Raw genomic sequence first — 18,549 nt, 5'->3', positions numbered from 1 at the left:
CTTTAGTTTAACACAATGAAACTACGTATAAATAATGTTGCCTTCATGTGAACAGAGCTTAAAGCTTTTTACGATAATATCCCGTCGTGTTAATGGTGGGAGGTTTTTCAAATAGATTTTAACTTTTAAACATCAACAACATCGTGGTATACGTTCAGAACAAGTGATGCAAACACAACCTAGTAATAGTGCTTTTATTGCAACCCAATACACAACATCACTCATTTCAATCGGCGCCGATTCCCAAATGTAGGGCACGGTTTTTGTGGCGTTTTACTGATATGTTTGGTAAAGCGGTAAAATACATATTGCTGCTACACGCTACCGGGATCCGGTTAGAAAGCTGGCGATTAAGTTTATGCGTGGCCAGCGATGCCCGGATTCAATTGACTAGATCGCTACGCACAAAACTGGAGGTTAGCCAATTCCAACACCGAGCACGCCCAATACAGAGGGCCTATTGGTATTATGGTTACATACTATCAGACTAAGTACTGGCATGTCCTCGTGGGTACACGCGATATGTTTCCGTTTCCACTTTTGGTTCAACTTACAGGCTAATGATATGTTTTCGTTTCTTCGGTTGCCCCGAATGACGGTCGTACCGATCCTTCAGGAGGATCGGCACAGTTTGACCCGCGCCTCGAGAACAGTTCCACAGACTGTAGATAAAACTGATATGTTTCGTTACTGATATGTTGTTACCTTTTCTTTGCTATACAAACTATTGTGCTTGTTCGTTCTGCGGTTTGCGCTTTTCTGTAGTTTTTCTTTGTCGCATATTTCATCCTCATTTAAGGCCACCGACGATATGGGAGAAGTAGAAGAAGTGTCGTTTTTTCCTGAATGAGAGACGTGGTGTGGCGGCAGGCAGTGAAACCAGCCTACGACAGCAGGTCACGCATTGCGTCGAGCGAGTCCTGCAGTGAGCGGGCGAAGCGTGAAGCGCTCGTCTTATCCGACGTGAAGAAGGCCGACAGGCAGAAGATGATCTCGTTCGGGTGCGGATTGTACGAGGCACCGTAACCGTGCGGCGTTACCGGACCGTACCCCATGAAGCTGTTCGTGGAGCAGGCGACCTGTAGGAAGAAGCACTGAAAGTATTAGGTCATAAGTCCCATAACCTGAGATTCCCGTAATCGTAGCCAAAAGGGCGTCTGTTGGCCGTCAGGAAGAACCGGCCCCGTGAAAACCCCCTGGGTGCTGCAGTGGCCGTGCAGTAGAAGTGCTTGTGCAGGTGTGCATGTCACGTTGTGCGGAGTGCAGGTGCAGGATCGTGAGGATCGGAATCGATAGTGCGTGTGCATGTTGTGCGCTCTCAACAACGGACGGGCAATCTGGGGCCCGGAATCCGACTAAGCAGACCTGACCTGGCTGGTGGAGAGAAGAAAACAGTTAGCAATCTTATAGCACTCATCGGTAAACAGCTCGTGCAGGGTGCCCTCCCGTTCGCGGCACGCCTCCCGCAGCCCCAGCAGGTGAATGTCGATACCGTAGCCGAGAATGTTCTGCACCATGACTTCGGTCTGGCGCGCCGCGGCACAGCGGAACAGCTCCCTGAGGTGGTCTCTCTGTCGGGTGACGGTAAAGAAAAGCGAACAAATGGACACATCGGTAAGTGAAGGCTCCAGTCGGCGAACCAGTGGATGGAAGTAGAACTTGTTTTGTTTAAATTTTTCGTATGAACACGGATCTTGGGATCGGGATCCGGACCGGGGGGTGCAGTGGGGCTTTGGGACAGAGCGAATTGGTTGCATTGGCCTTACATACACTGTATATACTGAAAGTTACTTTTTTCACATCCGCTGCGGCTTCGGCGCTGTAGTCGTCCTCCTTGTCGCTCTCGAGCGTTACGTTCGGGCCCTCGCCCTGGCACATCGCTTTGGACCACTCCAGCGCTTCCTGGCTCGCGGACCGGATGCAGTCGACCCGCCCCAGCCGGAACCGCCGCGTAGAGGCACTTTCGTATGTGCTAACCAGGTGCCCGTAGAGCCTGTGGAGAGGAAGTGAGCGGTTAGTACCACGGAGCTCTCCAGAGTGCCGCGCCATTTGCCCTTACTTGTAGTACGCCAGCTGTAGCGCCAGCTGAATGAACACGTCCGGGCTGACCTGGCACGCTTTGATGAAGTTCTTCCCGTACGGCTTGTAGCGGTAGACGTAAAAATCGAGATCTTCAATGCGCCTGCGAAACGGGAATACCAAAGGACCTTGAGATAGATCGGCCATAGGAGAACGTATAGCCGTTCCTTGCCTGTCGACGGTCCGCGCCACCTCCTGCAGTCGCTGCTGTATTTCGGCCCGTACGATCCACTCCAAGCGCTCCGGTGGGGGCAGATGCGATTGTTGGAGCTGCAACTGTCCCGCCTCCTTGGCCGGGGCTTCGTCGATCTTCTTGAGAATGCCCTCGAGCAGCTGCACGACGGCGATTCCCTCCGACGGCGAGTGCTCGTAGCAGAGACCCCACGTGCCATCGTTGCAAATGATCAGCTGCATCGTCTTGTCGAACCACCGGTTGGCCGTGTTGTAAGAGCTGCCGCCGCCGTGAATCATTTCCTGCGCCATGTTGCTCTCGTCCCGACCGCCGGCGTAGTGTGCCCCGGCCGGTGACCCATTGAAGCCGCGCGCATTGTACGTTAGCGGGAGCGGTTCGTCGATGCAGATCACCACCAGGGCCGTCTCAATCAGCTCGATGTTGCGTGCGTTGCCTTCCTCGAGCAGCAGCATCTCCCTATCAGCGGCCCATTTTAGGCGCGAATCCGCGGTAAGGATACCGACCGTGCCCGCCGGTTCCGACAGACAGGGTGCCTCGTTAAGGATGTGGAGCAGCTGAGCGGTGAGCTCGTTGTCGTTCAAGCGGCCACGATCGCCCGCCTTCACCGGCAGGCAGTACATCTGAAGTGGAGTCGGGAGTGGAGTAAAAGAGAGTCTCGGCTTCGCTACGAGGTTTTCAGGAGTAACTCACGTGCTTGCGGCAGCAAATTACAACATGGGCATCGCTCTGCTCACCGCCTGGTGGTAGGTACTGACTGTCGCGCGGATTCCCCGGTCGTCGGCAGGATCCCAGGAGCCGGTAGTACTGTGCCATGCACAGTGGCTGCCCCTTCTCACGAGATGTAGCACGTTCCTGCTTTAGGCCGCCGCTAGAGTTGAAAACACGGTTTGATCATACCAGAACTCCGGACGTGGAGTTGTGACGTAAAGTGGACCTACCCTTCGAGCATTTCCTTGTGATCCATCAGCTGGTCGATCAGTTGCGCCGCGAAGCGGGCCAGATCGTTCACGGTGGTGAATTTACGCGGTGGCATCACCATGCCCGGGTTCGAATTGATCGGCAAGGCGAGCGGATTGTCGAGATACATGTCGTTCAGCCAGTAATGGTACGCCCAGTTGTCCTCGGCGTCGCGCCTCTGCTGCAGGTACTCCTGGAGCGACGGTCCGATGGTGGCGCTGAACTGCTTAATGATCGCCTTGGTCCGATCGTGCTGCTGCGGGGTGACTATCGGCTGCAGCACCCGCAGGTACTCGGCCATCGTTTGCTCCAACGTCGGGACGGGGACCTTCGGAAGCATCTGCGAGGATGGTAGCGAAAAGCAACATTCAGAACAGGGGCCGACATTTAGTATCTTCTCTTGGTTCAACGCTTTTGCGAAATGAAACCGGTCGTTACGATGTTTCGGTTGCCCAGGGCTGGGAAGGCTGCAAGGGCTCCATTTCGGGCGCGTGACACACTAGCCTATCGGCGCTCACCTGGGGGAATCCAAATTCGTCCGTCGCCTCCGATGTCGACAGCCATTTCTTCGGCAACTGCAGTATGGAGTCTTTCCATCCTTGGGAGATGCAATGCGCGTTCGATTCGTGATGTTCGGCGAAGTGGGATGTCACGAAGTGGATGATCATGGATGTTTTGAATGAAACCGTGCAACGAAATTGATATAGTCGTCGGAAAATGCAGAGATTGATTATCGTCATTTATTTATGCAACGCGTGCGTGTAGTTTAGGCCAAACCCTATCGAAAGGAAATAAACCCATAAGCCTATTCCGTTTGTCGTAGGACCTAGCCATGTTGAACCCATCGAAATGATAACATCTACCAGAGAGAATGCATGCATGGTGCAATTTTCAAGTGTACTTTTTGTTTTCGAACCACCCTACGGAAGCTGCTCATTCGATTGTAGCGCTTATTGTAGAGCAGTGTGGAAGAGTTCCACTGCTGGGGCCCGTGTCTGAATGGTGGTTCTTCATGGACCATCACCCCCCGGTCCGGTGGTCGGGGATATATCCCGCTGGGTACCACCAACTGACGGATGAAATCGTTGCAGGTGACGTGCCCTGAAATTGTTTGCTTTATGAAACGCATCGCGGGCGGTCCCAGCGGTGCCGTTTCGGTTTCCCTCCGGTAGTGAAGCGTAGTGGTTTCACCTTGGCGAACGAATGAATGAATCTATCACCTTCGTCGCTACCCGAAGGGTGGTTTTTATTTATCTCGCCGGACCACCGCAGGGGGCTGGCCTCCGTCTAGGATTGGCCGTTTCTTTGAAGAGCATTAGAGGATGCCTCCGTTGAATGTAGCTCCGTTTTGGGGCATATTTAGCCACGTTTTTTCACCTGCTGTGCTTAGCCAGAAACGGTGTAGGTAAGCCGTGGTAGACACTTACTCATCCACCCGAAAGTCGACCTGTTGGAAGCATATCGCTGTGCGTATTAATCGCAGCGCTAACTTAATTTCACACGCTGTATTTTTTACAGTATCTATATATATAAAAATGGTTGTTTGTCTGTCTGTCTGTCTGTACCGCATTTTCTCCAAAACTACTGAACCAATCCGCGTGAAATTTTGCACAGCGTAGTTTTGTGACCCCGGATTGTGAATAGGAAAGTTTGACCCTCCTACACCGCCGGGGAGGGGGGGCTCCCATACAAACGTAACGTACCGTAACATCCCATACTAACGTTTTCGAGCAAATCGAACCAAACTCGGCAGGCGGGAGTTTTGGGGAAGGGGAAATGTTCTGGTAAATGTTTGAAACCCCTCCCCTCTTTACAAAGACCCTTTTTGTAAAGAAGGGAGGGGTTTAAAGGGAGAGGGGCATTAACCCATACAAAATCTGGGTTAATGTCAGCAAAGCTCGGATAATTTTCAAGCAATTTCAGCCAAACTCAGGTGGTGCGAGTTTTGACATGTATGCAACGGGAAGCCGATCGGATACGTCACCGGGAAACGGAGGAGTAACGGGAGGCGGGAAGGGAAATTGAACGAATACGTCACCGGGAAGCCCGATCGTTTGAAAAGTATGAGTAACGGGAAGCGAAAAGCGAAGCTGTTCGGATACCCCACCAAGAAGTCCTCTAAAACGCCTCCCAATCGAGAAATAAAGATGAAATGAGGCGCAGCGACGCGCGCCGGGATCTGCTAGTTAATTAATATTCATTTTAATGATAATTTTGGTTTTGGTATATTTTCTTGAACGTGATGTACGTGAAATACGCTGCCTCAACTACGAACGAAATCAGCTTTAATCTGTTCTCTCCATTGACTGGACGGTTTTCTTTTATAGTCTAAAAGCATCACACCAGCGTATGTAATGAAACACAATCCTCCTAAAACCAAAAGTTAGTGCGAACTGTGTGCCAAGGTCTTCCGGTCCGTCTGTCTATTGTAGTTCCCAAGTGGCGCAGTTGTGTGTGCGTTTTTTTTTGTATGCTTCTTGCAGCATCAAAGTTTGTCTGCGTGAGGAAACTTCGTTAGGTTAAAGCTCGTTGATGAGGATGTGGCATGTTATAGGGTGATTGAATTTTCTCTTCCCGATAGCCCTGGTAATGGGGCTTGATCCGCCCGGGATTTCTTTATTACGGTTAGCCCAACGACAGCCGCACCAAGCAAGCCCTTCAAATGCAGCGAGAAAAGATGGAAAAGTTTTACCACCAATGCTGTGCACCGTGCGCCTGGGCTGTCTACTGGTTGTGTCGGGCGAAAAGCAACCTCTCGAGCCTCACATTGTAAAATCTCACATGACCCCTCCCATGGGTGGCCACTTTTTATTTCGTCGACGTGTACTATCAGCTTTAATCTGTTTCCGGTGAGCAGCAGGCCCCCTTGAAGCGGTTCTGCAGCGTGGCCACAGACTGCCGCCGCCGCCTTTTCGATGGGAGAGTCAGTTTCCGGGCTGCGAACCGGGCGCAATCAAGGGTACTCGAGCAATTTCTGGGATCTGTACTTCTGAAGAAACCCACTAGCTACCGGTACCACCGGCACCGGCAAGGACATCTCCAGAAGAATAGGACGGGATGTGAACCGGAAGGTATCGAGTTCAACCGGTTTTTCCCTCTTTTCTTCGTTTACAATTTTTTTCCAGGCGCAACCTGCCCGATACGCGTATTTTTCGCTTGCTTTGGCTCGGCTTTGATTCCGCTCGCCTTATGTCTGTTCTGCAATTGTTCGTTTCAAGCGAGCAGAAAATGCGGAAATTCGGCCATCGGAAGCGAATTTTGTTTTGTTGAAGGACACCCAATTTAAAGAACACTACTGGCACTACTGGCCGTTCTGTGCGGACTGTGGAGTAGGGGCAATCGGCGATCGATTGATTCGGATCGGGGTAGTTAAAATGAAGTGCTGGGAAAATGCAATTTAGTGAAACGAAACTTATCGCTCGTTCTTTAAAGACTTCGCCAGAAGGATGCGCCATTATAGGGGTTTTTAGGATTTGTGTTCCTCTTCACTGACGAATGTCTTTCGGACAGTCAAGTTTTGATTTCAAGCAAAACTTAAGTTGTTTAAGTTTAGTTAACAAAATGTAATAAATCTATTAATGTTCCGTTTAAAAATCAATTAAAAAGGAATTCTACATTAAATTAATAACAAATAATGTCCTGATTTTTTCTTCCTTCGTTAATTTTCATCTCATAGTGACCTTTAAGGTCACTTCTGCATAAACGAAAACTGAACTACCAGCATTAAGAAAAACGATAGCAAATTAGCAGTTATGTTCAATAGGACAAAACTCGTCTAAAACCGCTGCTGGTGTAGGCTTTAAAATAACGTTGCTCCTGCTCGGCTTCTGTGGACTCTCGGTACGCATTTTCCAGGATAACTGGCTACACATATTTACCGTTACCCCGTGTTCGATGTACGTTCGCGCAAACGCAAACATCCCCTCGTCTTTTAGCTCATTTACGACACGTGTACGGGCAGGTACGGCAAATAGACGCACCGTATTCACCAGTTGCCCTCTGTCGGGGAAACTGGAAACGTGAAACTGGAGCGCAATTCTGGCCGAGATATCCGATCCAGCGCCGTTAGATGGAATACCTAAATTTGATAGACCGCCGTGCCCGGAAGCCGTCGACCTTTCCTGGCGAAAGGCCTTTTTCCTCGTCCGCATTGGATGAAGTAATACACTTTCCATCGTGCCTTTCAATTTGGCTTGATGCCAGTAGTTAGTGAGGTGGGCTGCCGTATCATTATTTATATATGGACGGCGTTAACTATATTTCACATTTAGAGTAGGTTTTTGATCGTTGCCTTTACGTTTACGTGTTTGCTTCAAACTTAGTGAAAAGTATTTTACTTTTGCTCCAAAACTAATGCACTGGCATCTGGGCGTTTTTAATGCATATGCAACGGTCTTGGAGTACATAACTTAAAAATGTTCGCTTCAGGCATGTTATTTTCTCTCGAACGGCTCCGCCGAAACCAGATATAATTTGTGCTGTTTAAAGGAGCTGTGAGAGGCTGTTAAAAGCTAGAGTAAGTCCCTTCTTTGCCGCCTCCGGGGTGAGCATGATTACCTGTTCCGGCAACCGCTCGTGGCCGTTAACTCCGTAACCAGGTCGGGCCCGGGGTTGTATTTCATTGATGTAGATGTTGTTTATGCTGTCGATGTAGTTCGGGCATGGGGGCTTACAAGTTTTTGCCCGAGGAGACCGTTCTCTCTTTAATGTGTTCCGTGAATCGGAAGCAAGCTTTAAAACCGATTTACAACCATGAAAAAATAACATTAGTTGATGAAAAGGATAGAGGATTCCAAAGTAAGTTAATTCGGGGCTGATGAGGGATCAGCTTTTTCAATGAGAAATCAATAATGAACGTCACAAACACGGGGGTTTTATTTGTACTAAACCATTCCAAAAACCCATACACCAAATAGATTGGCCTCTAGTACCTGCCATCTTGCAGAATATTCCCAACGTTATTTAAGTCGATAGATTTATGGAATAAATGCATTAAATATCGCACTTTTCGTCCGTTTTTACCAAACGAGTAGTAGGTCTGAGTTTTAGATGAGTGTTATTTCAGTACACTACATTTCACAACAAAATCCACTGTTGCTGTAGCTACCTGAGTATCAAAACACTCAGCATTATTTACGATCCAGACGTAAAGGAAGAACCCAAAATTCCACTCCTCCGCTGAAATGGTTAGCAGAACGAAACCTCCCCAGATCCGGATATAAGAAAGTTAGTTTTTCATTGGCATCCCATTTTTCTTGCGCCCTTCCGAAGACGATACACGAACGGGAATCCGCTTTTCATGCATTTTTTTTTCTGCCAGCTGCGGAGGACTTGCCACGTGCCCTACGGCACTGTAGCCAACGTACGGATTCCATTAGAGTTAATTAAGATATTGTTGCCCAAAGACGCGGCCACACGAAGGTAGGTTTTACTACCAGTTCGCGTGGCACGTACATACTTTCACGTCTGGCACGGGGCTGTCAGCATCCATGTTTCGCTTTCATGTTGCTGTCGGGACTCCGACCCACCAACGCTAGGTGGACCAGCGAAATAAATCGTGGAGTGGTCGTAACGTGCTGCCAACCTCGTTTGAAACACCACAGTTCCATTGCGCTTCCGGGATAATGGTTTTGTTGTTTCATCTGTCTTAATGATGCCACAGTGTCTAGTTCCACTGCTATCCGATTGATGGTCATGCAGCTCGCGAGGTGACCGATTTTTCACAAACCGGTAATAAGCTTGAAGGTACACTTTCGAACGGAATATGAATTATTCGTTTTAGGGAAGTTGAACATAAATAATGGGAAAGGGCTTGATGGACTATTCATTTATATTAATGATGGGCGTTACATTTCTCTAGCCCTTGAATATGTTTATGTTTATGCTGCTCAAAGTCTAGCTTTAAACATTTCAATCCGTCGCTTTGCCGATGTACCTTAACCAGGGGCTAACCAGATCGACTAATAATTCGGTGCGCGGCGGTTTAGTTAGCGAAAAAAGCCAACCGTGTCCAATTAAAAATCATGCATGACAGTAAATTCAATTAGCTGGGCGGTGTTAAAAATGATTTCCTTCCAACCTGCCGACCGATGAGGACATTCTATAGCATGGCTAGAGTTGCTGGAGTTGCTGGCGTCGGGCACCTCGGACCCTAGATTCTCGTAGGGACGGCGACGAGCTAAACCCAACAAACCTAATGGCGTTAATAGAACCGAACCGTGTTAAATGTAATTCAATTTTCGCACACATACATGCGCACGGATCACACGGCAGGATGGCGACCAGCGCTGCTAGTGGCCAGGACTAACACCCCGAGAGGTGGGCTATGCATGCTACGTAGTGCTATAAATTGGATAATGAAGATGGGAGACAGTTTTTTAGAGCCGGAAGGACACTTAACCGGAAGGACCTGAGTTTGACGCAATTTTTCTATCTATTGTGAAATTACTTTAATTCCACCCAAAATAGGTCATCCACTGCAAGGTTACTTGACCCCCGAACGATGTTCCGCTTGTAGGTGTTGTCGAAGATGAGATTACAACAAAAACTTTACCCCAACCGACCCAACTTCCTGGGACATTACCACCCCAATAATTATGCTACAAAATTGGCGTGTGGTCCCGTCGCCTGAAAGGCGTTTTTTGGCAGTCGCACCACATCGCAAGCGATAGTCGGGGACTTTCCTCTTGACTTCTACACGGTGCCATAATTACAATAAGATAATCAGCCGTTCGTACAACGAATCGAAACATTTCAAATGCGCTCCCCTATTGCTCCTTATCTGGCGGGTGGCGTGACGGGCGGGCGGTCGGGCGGACGCCACGTGCCAGCAGAAGGGTGTGCCCATTGTTGTGTGCCCCATTGTTTATCGTTATCCTGTTGCCGCGTTTGCACGGCCGGAACACTAATGGTGTGACACAATCGGATTTGTTCCGTTCGCTTGTTCGAAGGGGTTAAGCATTGCTGAGTGTGGCCTAACAACCTCGCCACGAAACCGAGCAGACCGAACGGACACGTGTCGCCAATTGTGGCGATATGCAAGCGGCTATGATCGATTGGTTTCGGCTTGTTGCTGCTGCTGTTGTTGGTATTGTCCGAACCGAATTACTAGCCTTAATTGTGCCGCGGGAACGAACCTAACCGGAAGGCCGCAGCACCGATTCTAATTAAAGTCCAATTTATAATTATTTATCTTTATTTAACGATGTCGTGGCGCGATAGGATGAGACACCAGTTTTTTGTGCGGTCCTTTTCCTGCCTCACAAACCGGAAGCTGGCAGAATCTTCGGGTGGCGCAGCTCGAAAGGTTTCCGGCTACAGAAAAGATTCCCCTGTTTCGTTTTAATTTATTCATATCCAGAGGCAGCAAGTGGCTTGGACATTTGACTTCCTTCAACGAATCCAGTTTAACTACCGCACAGTATTTTCTTCTGATTGGAAAGTTCCCATAAGCTGGGCGCTGGTGATCCCGACAGGGCACTGAAAGGCTTAATGAGTAAGGTGAACGATTTGAGGAAGTTTGCACAGGTTCAATCCTGCCTGCAGCAGGGTGCAACGTCGGAATAAATGTGAATTACGTAGGTTTGGTGATGAAATTAGAAGAGTAGTAAGTAAGAAGAAAAATCTATCATCGCACAGTAGCACTTTCATGTTGAACTAAATATATTTATTTCCGTTTATTACCATCGCCGTATTACATTGTCCTTCTGGCCACACTGTCTCAGTACAACTCGCGCTTTTCGTCGGAGTTTTCTCAATGCTTCTGCTGCCCTTTGCCATCTTCCCAGATTATTCGAAATTGTACTCTCCCTCGCTCTACGCCTCGCTCTCTCTCTACCTATGTCTCTCTATCCTTCCAATGCGCCTGACAATGTTCCGTGTATGTATGTCGGTAAACCTGACCGTGTTTGAAATCGATTCAACCATTAAATACAACTATCATCAATAGAAGTTTCTCAATTTGTTAGTTTCTGTGTTTGCTGTCGCTACGGCTCACTAAGAATACTTGATATGCTTTCGGTTTGCTTTCGAGAACGGATTTCATTGATATGTTTACTGTGTGCATCTATTGTTTTTTCAGGTTTTTCTAGAACGTGACTAGCATTCTGCTGCATTATATGGTGCTTATTTTTGTTACTTTAATTGTTGCTTCTCTCCCTTCTCCGCTTGCCAGTCTTGGTAAAACAAAGTTGTGGCATTTCGTTTGATCTGTGCTGTAACAATGTCTTTTTCTATTATTGTTTTGGGTTTTCGAGAAAACAAACCGTTTCATGATGGTGTAGAGTATTGAAGTTAATGGTAGGTTTTTCTTTACATACTGCTTTCTGCCGGTGCTTAACTATGCTTCTCTGTTTTGATACACATTTGTTACCTTCCATGTAAGTTCTGGGGGTTGCTTGACTCTCGTCCACTGGTTCCGATACTGGTGTATAGTGTAATATTTGTATATTTCATTGATTCTCATATCCTCATCCTGTGCTGTTGATGAACAGTGTCAGTTCTGTTCGGTTGCTTATCGTCGATAATTGCTAAAATTGGGAGCGAGCGAATGGTGGGTCGATATGTATTTCCATACTTACTCAAACGGTTTTACTTATACATTTTGTATTCTACTTTGTTTTTTGCATTTGCAACGTTTACGTTGCTTCTTGCTGTCTGGTTCATTTTGCTTTGTAAACTTCCTATCATCCGGTCGCCGTTCTCTGGCGATCAAACGAACATTTTTCAAGCATACACGATACGGCAACGAAACAAGTTTTGTGTGCTATTTTCATTAAACCCCCATTTGGTAGAAGTTTAGCGCATTCGCCAAAGCGCAACTGATTGCTGCAAATTGATTACACGTTTTATATTATGCTTAAATTATTTGCTACACGATTCGCAACGGAAATCACCAGCGCCGATCGGTTACATATGTTGGCTGGCCGTTGGAGAAAAATAACTTGCTTGGTTCCTTGCCACTCTTAAATGTATAACATTGAAATTAGTTTAACCATCTCCTTGCGAGATGCTAGGTCACAATGAGAGCGTTAGTAATTAAGCTTGAGGATAGTCTGTAACCTTTACAATCCGATTCGAACTCAATGGTAGTTTGAACTGTTTGTTGAGTTGAGTGCATTGGTCTACATTCCTTGCCAGTATAGTTCAAACTAAATTACACATTTCGAACAGTACATTGTTTTGTTACACTAACAGTTTTCACCTTCGCCAAACCAGTCTGGATGTCGGCTGGAAGTAAAGTATTACACATTGCCCGGCATCGGTTTTTGGGGGGGCTGCACACAAGCGTTGTGAAGCAACGAACCACCCAGCTAACGATTTCATATTTGCATTGATAGTTCCGTGTTTTCGTCAAACTCTAACGAGATATGTACAGAGCGTGAAGGATAAGGTGTTTCGTCGTATAACTTCGCACATTACGCACTTTTTCGTAAAACGAAATGAAACTATTAGGTAGACGGTCAACAATAGAACTAACCTTGACAGCGTGTTTAAAACATGCATGTGGAAATTAATCACTTTACACAGGTCATGATGATGGTTGATAGTCGAATGTAACAGTTTACCGACGAAAAATACTGTTCCTGTTTCAATCTGTTCCTACTATTTCAAAGCTGCACGAAAGTAGTCTAACATCTTGAGAAAATTTTATTGAATAGTAACAAAATAGTAACCAATCCATCAGTTAAAGCTCAATGTGCTGAGAAGTTTGGGGATTCTGCACAGACTATTTGTTTTCATTTCACTATACATATTAACTAGAACTTTGCATGCTAACAAGTGTCGTTTTTTCTCTCTTTTGGTTCGTCACTACAAACTACATACAATAATGCTGGGGGGGATATAGGTCTGTCTTCTGTTACTGTTACTCACTTGGATTTGCTTTTAATATCGTTAATCTTAGAGTATTTTTAATACTTTTCCTCCTTGCCGTGTGGTCTGTCAGGAGCATGCTCACTACCCTCCAGCTCACTCTTACCGATACTGAAAACGCACATACAACGATACAGATTTTGCAGATTATGCCAGCAGTTACATCTTCAGCCCACGGTCATTCGGTACTCCGAATGATTGAACGATAACACTTGAAGAACATCTATTTGTGTGCTGTGTTACTCTGGATTCAGTGTACAGATGGATGTTGTGTCTCATACTTCGCTCTCGTTACGTGTTATTAAAAGCTTTTGTTAGGATACCACAGATGATTGAAGCTGCGAAACAATTCAGATTAGGTTAAGGTTCGAGCAAATTACGGCCGTTTAAAACAGGAGCCAAGGAAGCGTCAGAGGGCGCAGCAGAACAAACTGCAGATTGGTGCTAAACAGGTGCTCAAGATTTGCAGTTTTTGTTGATCAACAGCTAGGCACAGTTTTTCGTTTCGTTTTGGGTTTGAATGAATTTACCAATCGTACTTCACTAAGTTGCAGTAAAATGAACGTACGGCCAAGAAAGGAGGGTTCCGTGCTACCTAGTTCGGTCTCGCCGTCTGCTCTCTCTGCTTCTTCCGATGTACATATTGCTTTTCATGTGGAATGTCTAACGTAAGATTGGTTGGTTACTGCTAATGCTACTACGGTTTAAATTTTCAATTTCCATCTATCTAATGCGCGCGCTCGATGCTCGTATGCTCCGGCCGGAAACGTCTCTCGGAACCGATCGTGAACTTTCGTTGCCGTGGGTGATGTGTACACTGTACTATAAATGGGACGATAGAGTAATAGATTGCTTGTCAGATCGACTAGACACGGCTAGATCGTCTGCTTGCTGAGGATTATAATTTTGTGCGCTTCAACATACTATACAGAAAGATATGGTGGCGTAGTGCTAGAGATATAGTTGGGAGACAACAGCAACTTCCCGGACGTTTCCGACCTCTCGAGTCTCGATCTATGGTACATGGCTCCTGTTATTTTTTGTTTCGAAATCCGTCCTCAACAGAATGCACGAGTCCCAAACGCCTACCTTCGTCGGTCGGTCCTGCAGTTCCATAGTAGCGACCTTTGCCGTCCGTAGGTTCACTTAAAAAACTAGCATTAATTGTGTTGATTAGTGTGAGTCCCGGGCAGCAGTTTCGTGTGGATGGAATGGCTCCAATCGCGGCAGAAACCAGCCCAGCATAATATGTACAAATAAGATTTTCAACTTGAGTAGCAATATACGACACTTAGGTGCTTCTGAGAGCGCGCACGCGGCTTAACGGGGGCATATTGAAAAGAAGACGCGCTTGCGCTAATTTAGTCACGCGTATGTTAGCTGGGAGTGTGTCGAGAGTAAGACCAAAAAACACAGATATAAGATTTTTACCATTTTGACTCATGACATGATGGTTTAAAAAAATCAAGAAATGGATTCCAATTTCGTCCCAACCGGAAACCGGCGTCATTTGCCAATCGATCTGCGTTCCGTTTTCGTTATTGGTACATCAGTGTCGGACATTAGCCAGTCTTCCAGAGGATTGAACAGTACGTTTCGGTCTCGCTTGTATATAGTCAGTGGTTTGTTTTGCTCAATCTACTTTCGCTAATTGTTTTCTCTCTCCCAAAAATAGCTCTTTTTCGGTCCGGAACCGTTCCGTGATATGCTTGTGATTGCCAAAAAAAAAGAGAACCGGAAAACGTTGATGCAAAAAATGTACATTCAACATCTACAGCTACCTCGCGTGTTGCGCGCCGTGTAAAGCTTTGATTTGTGTATAATACATCCAGAAAATACGGTTAGCCTTTTACGGCCTTTACGCGCTTGTTCCGGGGGATCTTGCCGAAGAAGCGGTGAATACTTTGAGTATGGCCCAGCGGCCCACGATAATACACGATACGATGTAGGTGTCCTATATTACAGGCGTGTCCGGGAAAGGAGTGCGAAGCACGTGGCGTGTTTCGCACTGTCCGAGCGAGAGCATCGTCCCTCCGGTCAGGGAGGGATGGACACCCTGCTGGCCTTTCGCAGCGAACCGTGGTTCTATTTTAATTGATACCATGAGAGATTTTTCAGTCAGCAGTTTCGTGGGCCATCTTCTTGAGGAACTCCTCCGCCTGGAACTCTGGACTCCTCGACGAGAGAGGGTCGGTGACCATCTGTGACCGATCGTAACTTAATTGCTTCCTAATGGGTGTGAGGCGGTTTAGGCGCGTCATACGGGAGATAACAGAATGTGTACAAGAAGAAGAAGAAGAGGAGGATGAAGCAGAAGAAGAGCAAGTGCCGACAAGTGCAGAGTGACTGCTGCTTATAACTGAACTTCTTACAACTAGTCGTGAAAGATGATACCTCACCGTTTTCGACGCCGTGGGCTGGCCCCGCGAACGGAAGCGGGACGCTTCCATCCCGGGGGCCAGTGGACCACACGGCGGGCTATCTGGACAGCTTATAGGTCTACAAGGGATATATAGCATTCCAATAACTCTCCCACACTTCCACTATATAATATCACTTTTTGGTAAATTCAGGCGAGCGCTGGGCTCTGATATGTGTCGTTACCTTGGTTGTGTCTTATGTTAGCGATAATGGTTGGAACGCAAGAGATTGTGTATAATCAACTCATATGCCTTCGCCGGCGCCCACCGCTTGACTGACCGGTGGCCATTCAGCCCCGGGAGGGCCCTCGCGGTCTCCTTGCACCCGAATAGAACGTGACGCTTGGTTTGATATGTCTATGATATTGATGCAATTCGACCGAGGGACCCCCGCGATGGAGCCGCGGCGCACCGATCCGGTGAGCGTACCGGTTGAAGACCTTAGCCTAATCCTAAATACGTCCCACTCGTGTAGGTCTGCTTCTTCCACCGTTACACTAGGATTTCATAACGCGCTCTCATCGACCCGAAACAACAAACAGCTTACGTAGCGTGGCGTAGTCAGTCAGACGAACGGACAACGGACAACGCACAGTTACACGCCTGGCCTACGTACGTGAGCCTATAACACGGACCGGACAAACGGCCGGAGCCTTAGAATCCCTGCCGGAAGGGATTCGAGATCCTCGGTTGCGATGGTGCCGGGGCCGGTGCGGGCGGTTCCGCTTGTCGGAACGGATTGGCGACCGGCTGCGGTTGTTGTGGAAGATGTCGGGGCGCTTGTTGCTGCTGCTGCTGTTGGTACACACTGCCACCCTGCTCCTGGTATCCAGGCTGGTAGTTCTGATAGCCACCCTGCTGCTGCTGCTGGTAGCTTCCGTTCTGCGAGTAGCCCTGATCGATGTTGGTCTCCTGCTGGTAGTTGCCGCCGTCGTCCGTTTCGCGCCCGTACTCGAGGTGGTTCTTGTACTCCTCGCCCACCATCTGCTGGTCGTGCATGGTGTACGTTTGGTACTCCTTCGTCGGTGGGTCACCCATCAGGATGTTGGCCTCGTTCTCGAAGTGCTTGAAGTCGTAGATGTTGCGCAGGTACGACATGACCGGCACGTACAGCAGGTTCGAGAAGGCGATCAGGAAGTTGAGCGCCGTGAAACCGATCGCTTCGACGATCCCGCCGGCGATGATCGGCCCGATGGCGTACGCCAGCGAGTACGAGATGTCGGCGATGGCGTAGATGCTGCCGTACACGGACACGTACCGGATGTCGACCAGGTAACCGAGCATCGGAAGCAGCGCGGTGTCGATCAGTGCAATCCCGAAGCAGATACCGCAGATCGGCAGCATCAGCATGATGTACGACGAGCTGAACGGGATGATGAAGCAGCAGAGCCCCTCGAGGGCGAGCCCACCGGCCGCCATCAGCCACTGCTTGTCCGGGTACTGCTTGGCCATCTTGACCGTGATGATGACGCCGAACACGTGCGGGAAGAACGCCGGCAGCCACACCATGCCGATCTTCCAGTTGTCCGTCGTGAGGTTGTCCTCCATCCACAGCGAGATGGTCGGCTCAAGGAACGCGAGCGCCACGTTGGACATCATGAGTGCCCCGGCGCAGACGGCGATGTACGGGTCCATCAGGAGCCGCCAGATTGGCACGGACGGGGCTCGGGCTTCCTGCCGCTCGGCCAGCTGCTCCTTCAGCGGTTTCATCACCAGCAGCAGCATGAACCCGTCCAGCAGCGAGATGAGCGCCAGGATGACGAACGGAACTTCCTTGCCGGCAAACTGATACAGGGCCCCGCCGAACGGGGGCGCCACCAGGCAGCCGAAGCTGATGAAGGCCAGCGCTATGCCGAGCGCTTTCGTACGCTCGGCTTCCTCGGTGAACCGATCCGCAATCATCGCCAGTCCGGACGTGTCGGCGAACGCAGATCCGACTCCCTGCAGCGAGCGGGCAAAGAACAGCATGCTGTAGCTGCGCCCACACGCGAACACCATCGTGGACAGAAACATGATGATGAGCCCGACCATCATCGGCAGGTCGTAGCCGATGCGGTCGATCAGCGCACCGGAGAACGGGTTCACCATCAGCTGGACGATGGCCTTCGACGCGAACAGTATGCCGGTGGCCGAGTCCTGCCCGTGGTGATTGTTCGCGTGCGGCGTAAACACCGTCGTCGGGGCGCTCGCATTGAACGGCTCCTCCGGGCCCCAGGTGCCGATGTAGCGCAGGTAGTCCGGTATGATCGGAACGATCACCATGTACAGCATATTGTCCAGCAGCAGCGCGATCGAGACGATGACCAGGATCAGCTTGCGCTGCGACTGCGGTTCCTTCACCTTGGTCCAGAAGATCTCCTTCACCTCGCTCGGCTCCAGGTTGATGATGGGTAATGGTGCCATGGCTTCCGGTTCTAGTTCTGGCGGCCGCTCACAACGATATCCTCGGCTGGAGGAACCCGGACTTAGAGGGTTGTTAGGGCTGGCAGGGTTGTCGGCTTCGCTTGCTTCGTTCCGGGCCGAGCGTTCCGATGGGGCATATCGTGTGGCGTGCGGTGGCGCGAATGTGCTGCGCGATCAGCTCAGATCGGATCACTGGATAGTGGAGTGGACACGGCGCAGGGAACAGGGGTTGGACAGGGGACAGGGGGGTATAGGTAAGAGCTAGGTGCGCGTGCGCGTACCCCAATTATCCCTCACCGATCTTCACTGACCCACATACACACACACACACGCGCGGGCGCACACGCACTAATGCCGTTCACGCGCCGAGGTGTCCAAGATGGCGACGGCGGCGGCAACCTTGAGAACACAGAAACAATATTTTAATCGTTTTGTTTTGATTTGTTTTGGGTCGATTGAATGTTGTTTTTTTTCGATCTGTTTGTTTTTCTGGCAGGAATCAAGGGAATTGCAGTAACTGCGGGTGGTACTGGGTGCGCGAGCTATAGAGGAAAAGAAAAAGAAAACAAAAACCCGAAGCCAAGCCAAAACGGGATAAGGCAGCGTATCCGGCTCCTTCACAAG

General features: G+C 48.9%; 2 protein-coding genes across 2 annotated transcripts; both read right to left on the bottom strand.

Annotated features, from left to right (window-relative positions):
- Positions 1–804: 804 nt before the first annotated feature.
- LOC128274991 (choline O-acetyltransferase) lies at positions 805–3,569 on the bottom strand. Its single transcript, XM_053013355.1, has 7 exons — positions 3,211–3,569; positions 2,963–3,140; positions 2,252–2,892; positions 2,060–2,182; positions 1,771–1,993; positions 1,371–1,571; positions 805–1,079 (listed from the first exon to the last, which is right to left on the bottom strand). The coding sequence occupies exons 1-7, from the start codon at positions 3,567–3,569 to the stop codon at positions 885–887; spliced, it is 1,920 nt and encodes a 639-aa protein (XP_052869315.1). The 3' UTR covers positions 805–884.
- Positions 3,570–16,176: 12,607 nt separating this feature from the next.
- LOC128274992 (vesicular acetylcholine transporter) lies at positions 16,177–17,925 on the bottom strand. Its single transcript, XM_053013356.1, has one exon. The coding sequence runs from the start codon at positions 17,923–17,925 to the stop codon at positions 16,177–16,179; it is 1,749 nt and encodes a 582-aa protein (XP_052869316.1).
- Between the last annotated feature and the right edge of the window lie 624 nt (positions 17,926–18,549).

Source organism: Anopheles cruzii, chromosome 3 (genome assembly GCF_943734635.1).
Source record: "Anopheles cruzii chromosome 3, idAnoCruzAS_RS32_06, whole genome shotgun sequence".
Taxonomy (NCBI): Eukaryota; Metazoa; Arthropoda; class Insecta; order Diptera; family Culicidae; genus Anopheles; species Anopheles cruzii.
Note: the sequence above shows the minus strand (reverse complement) of the source record. Positions and strands in the feature narration are given on the sequence as shown.

Excerpts from the sequence above, each read along its gene's own strand:
- LOC128274991 (XM_053013355.1), bottom strand. The coding sequence starts at position 3,569 with ATGCTTCCGAAGGTCCCCGTCCCGACGTTGGAGCAAACGATGGCCGAG. Across the intron at positions 1,572-1,770 it reads TAACTTTCAGTATATACAGT|AGAGACCACCTCAGGGAGCT; the intron begins GTATGTAAGGCC and ends GTCACCCGACAG. Across the intron at positions 1,080-1,370 it reads TTCTTCTCTCCACCAGCCAG|GTCGCCTGCTCCACGAACAG; the intron begins GTCAGGTCTGCT and ends TTCTTCCTACAG.
- LOC128274992 (XM_053013356.1), bottom strand. The coding sequence starts at position 17,925 with ATGGCACCATTACCCATCATCAACCTGGAGCCGAGCGAGGTGAAGGAG.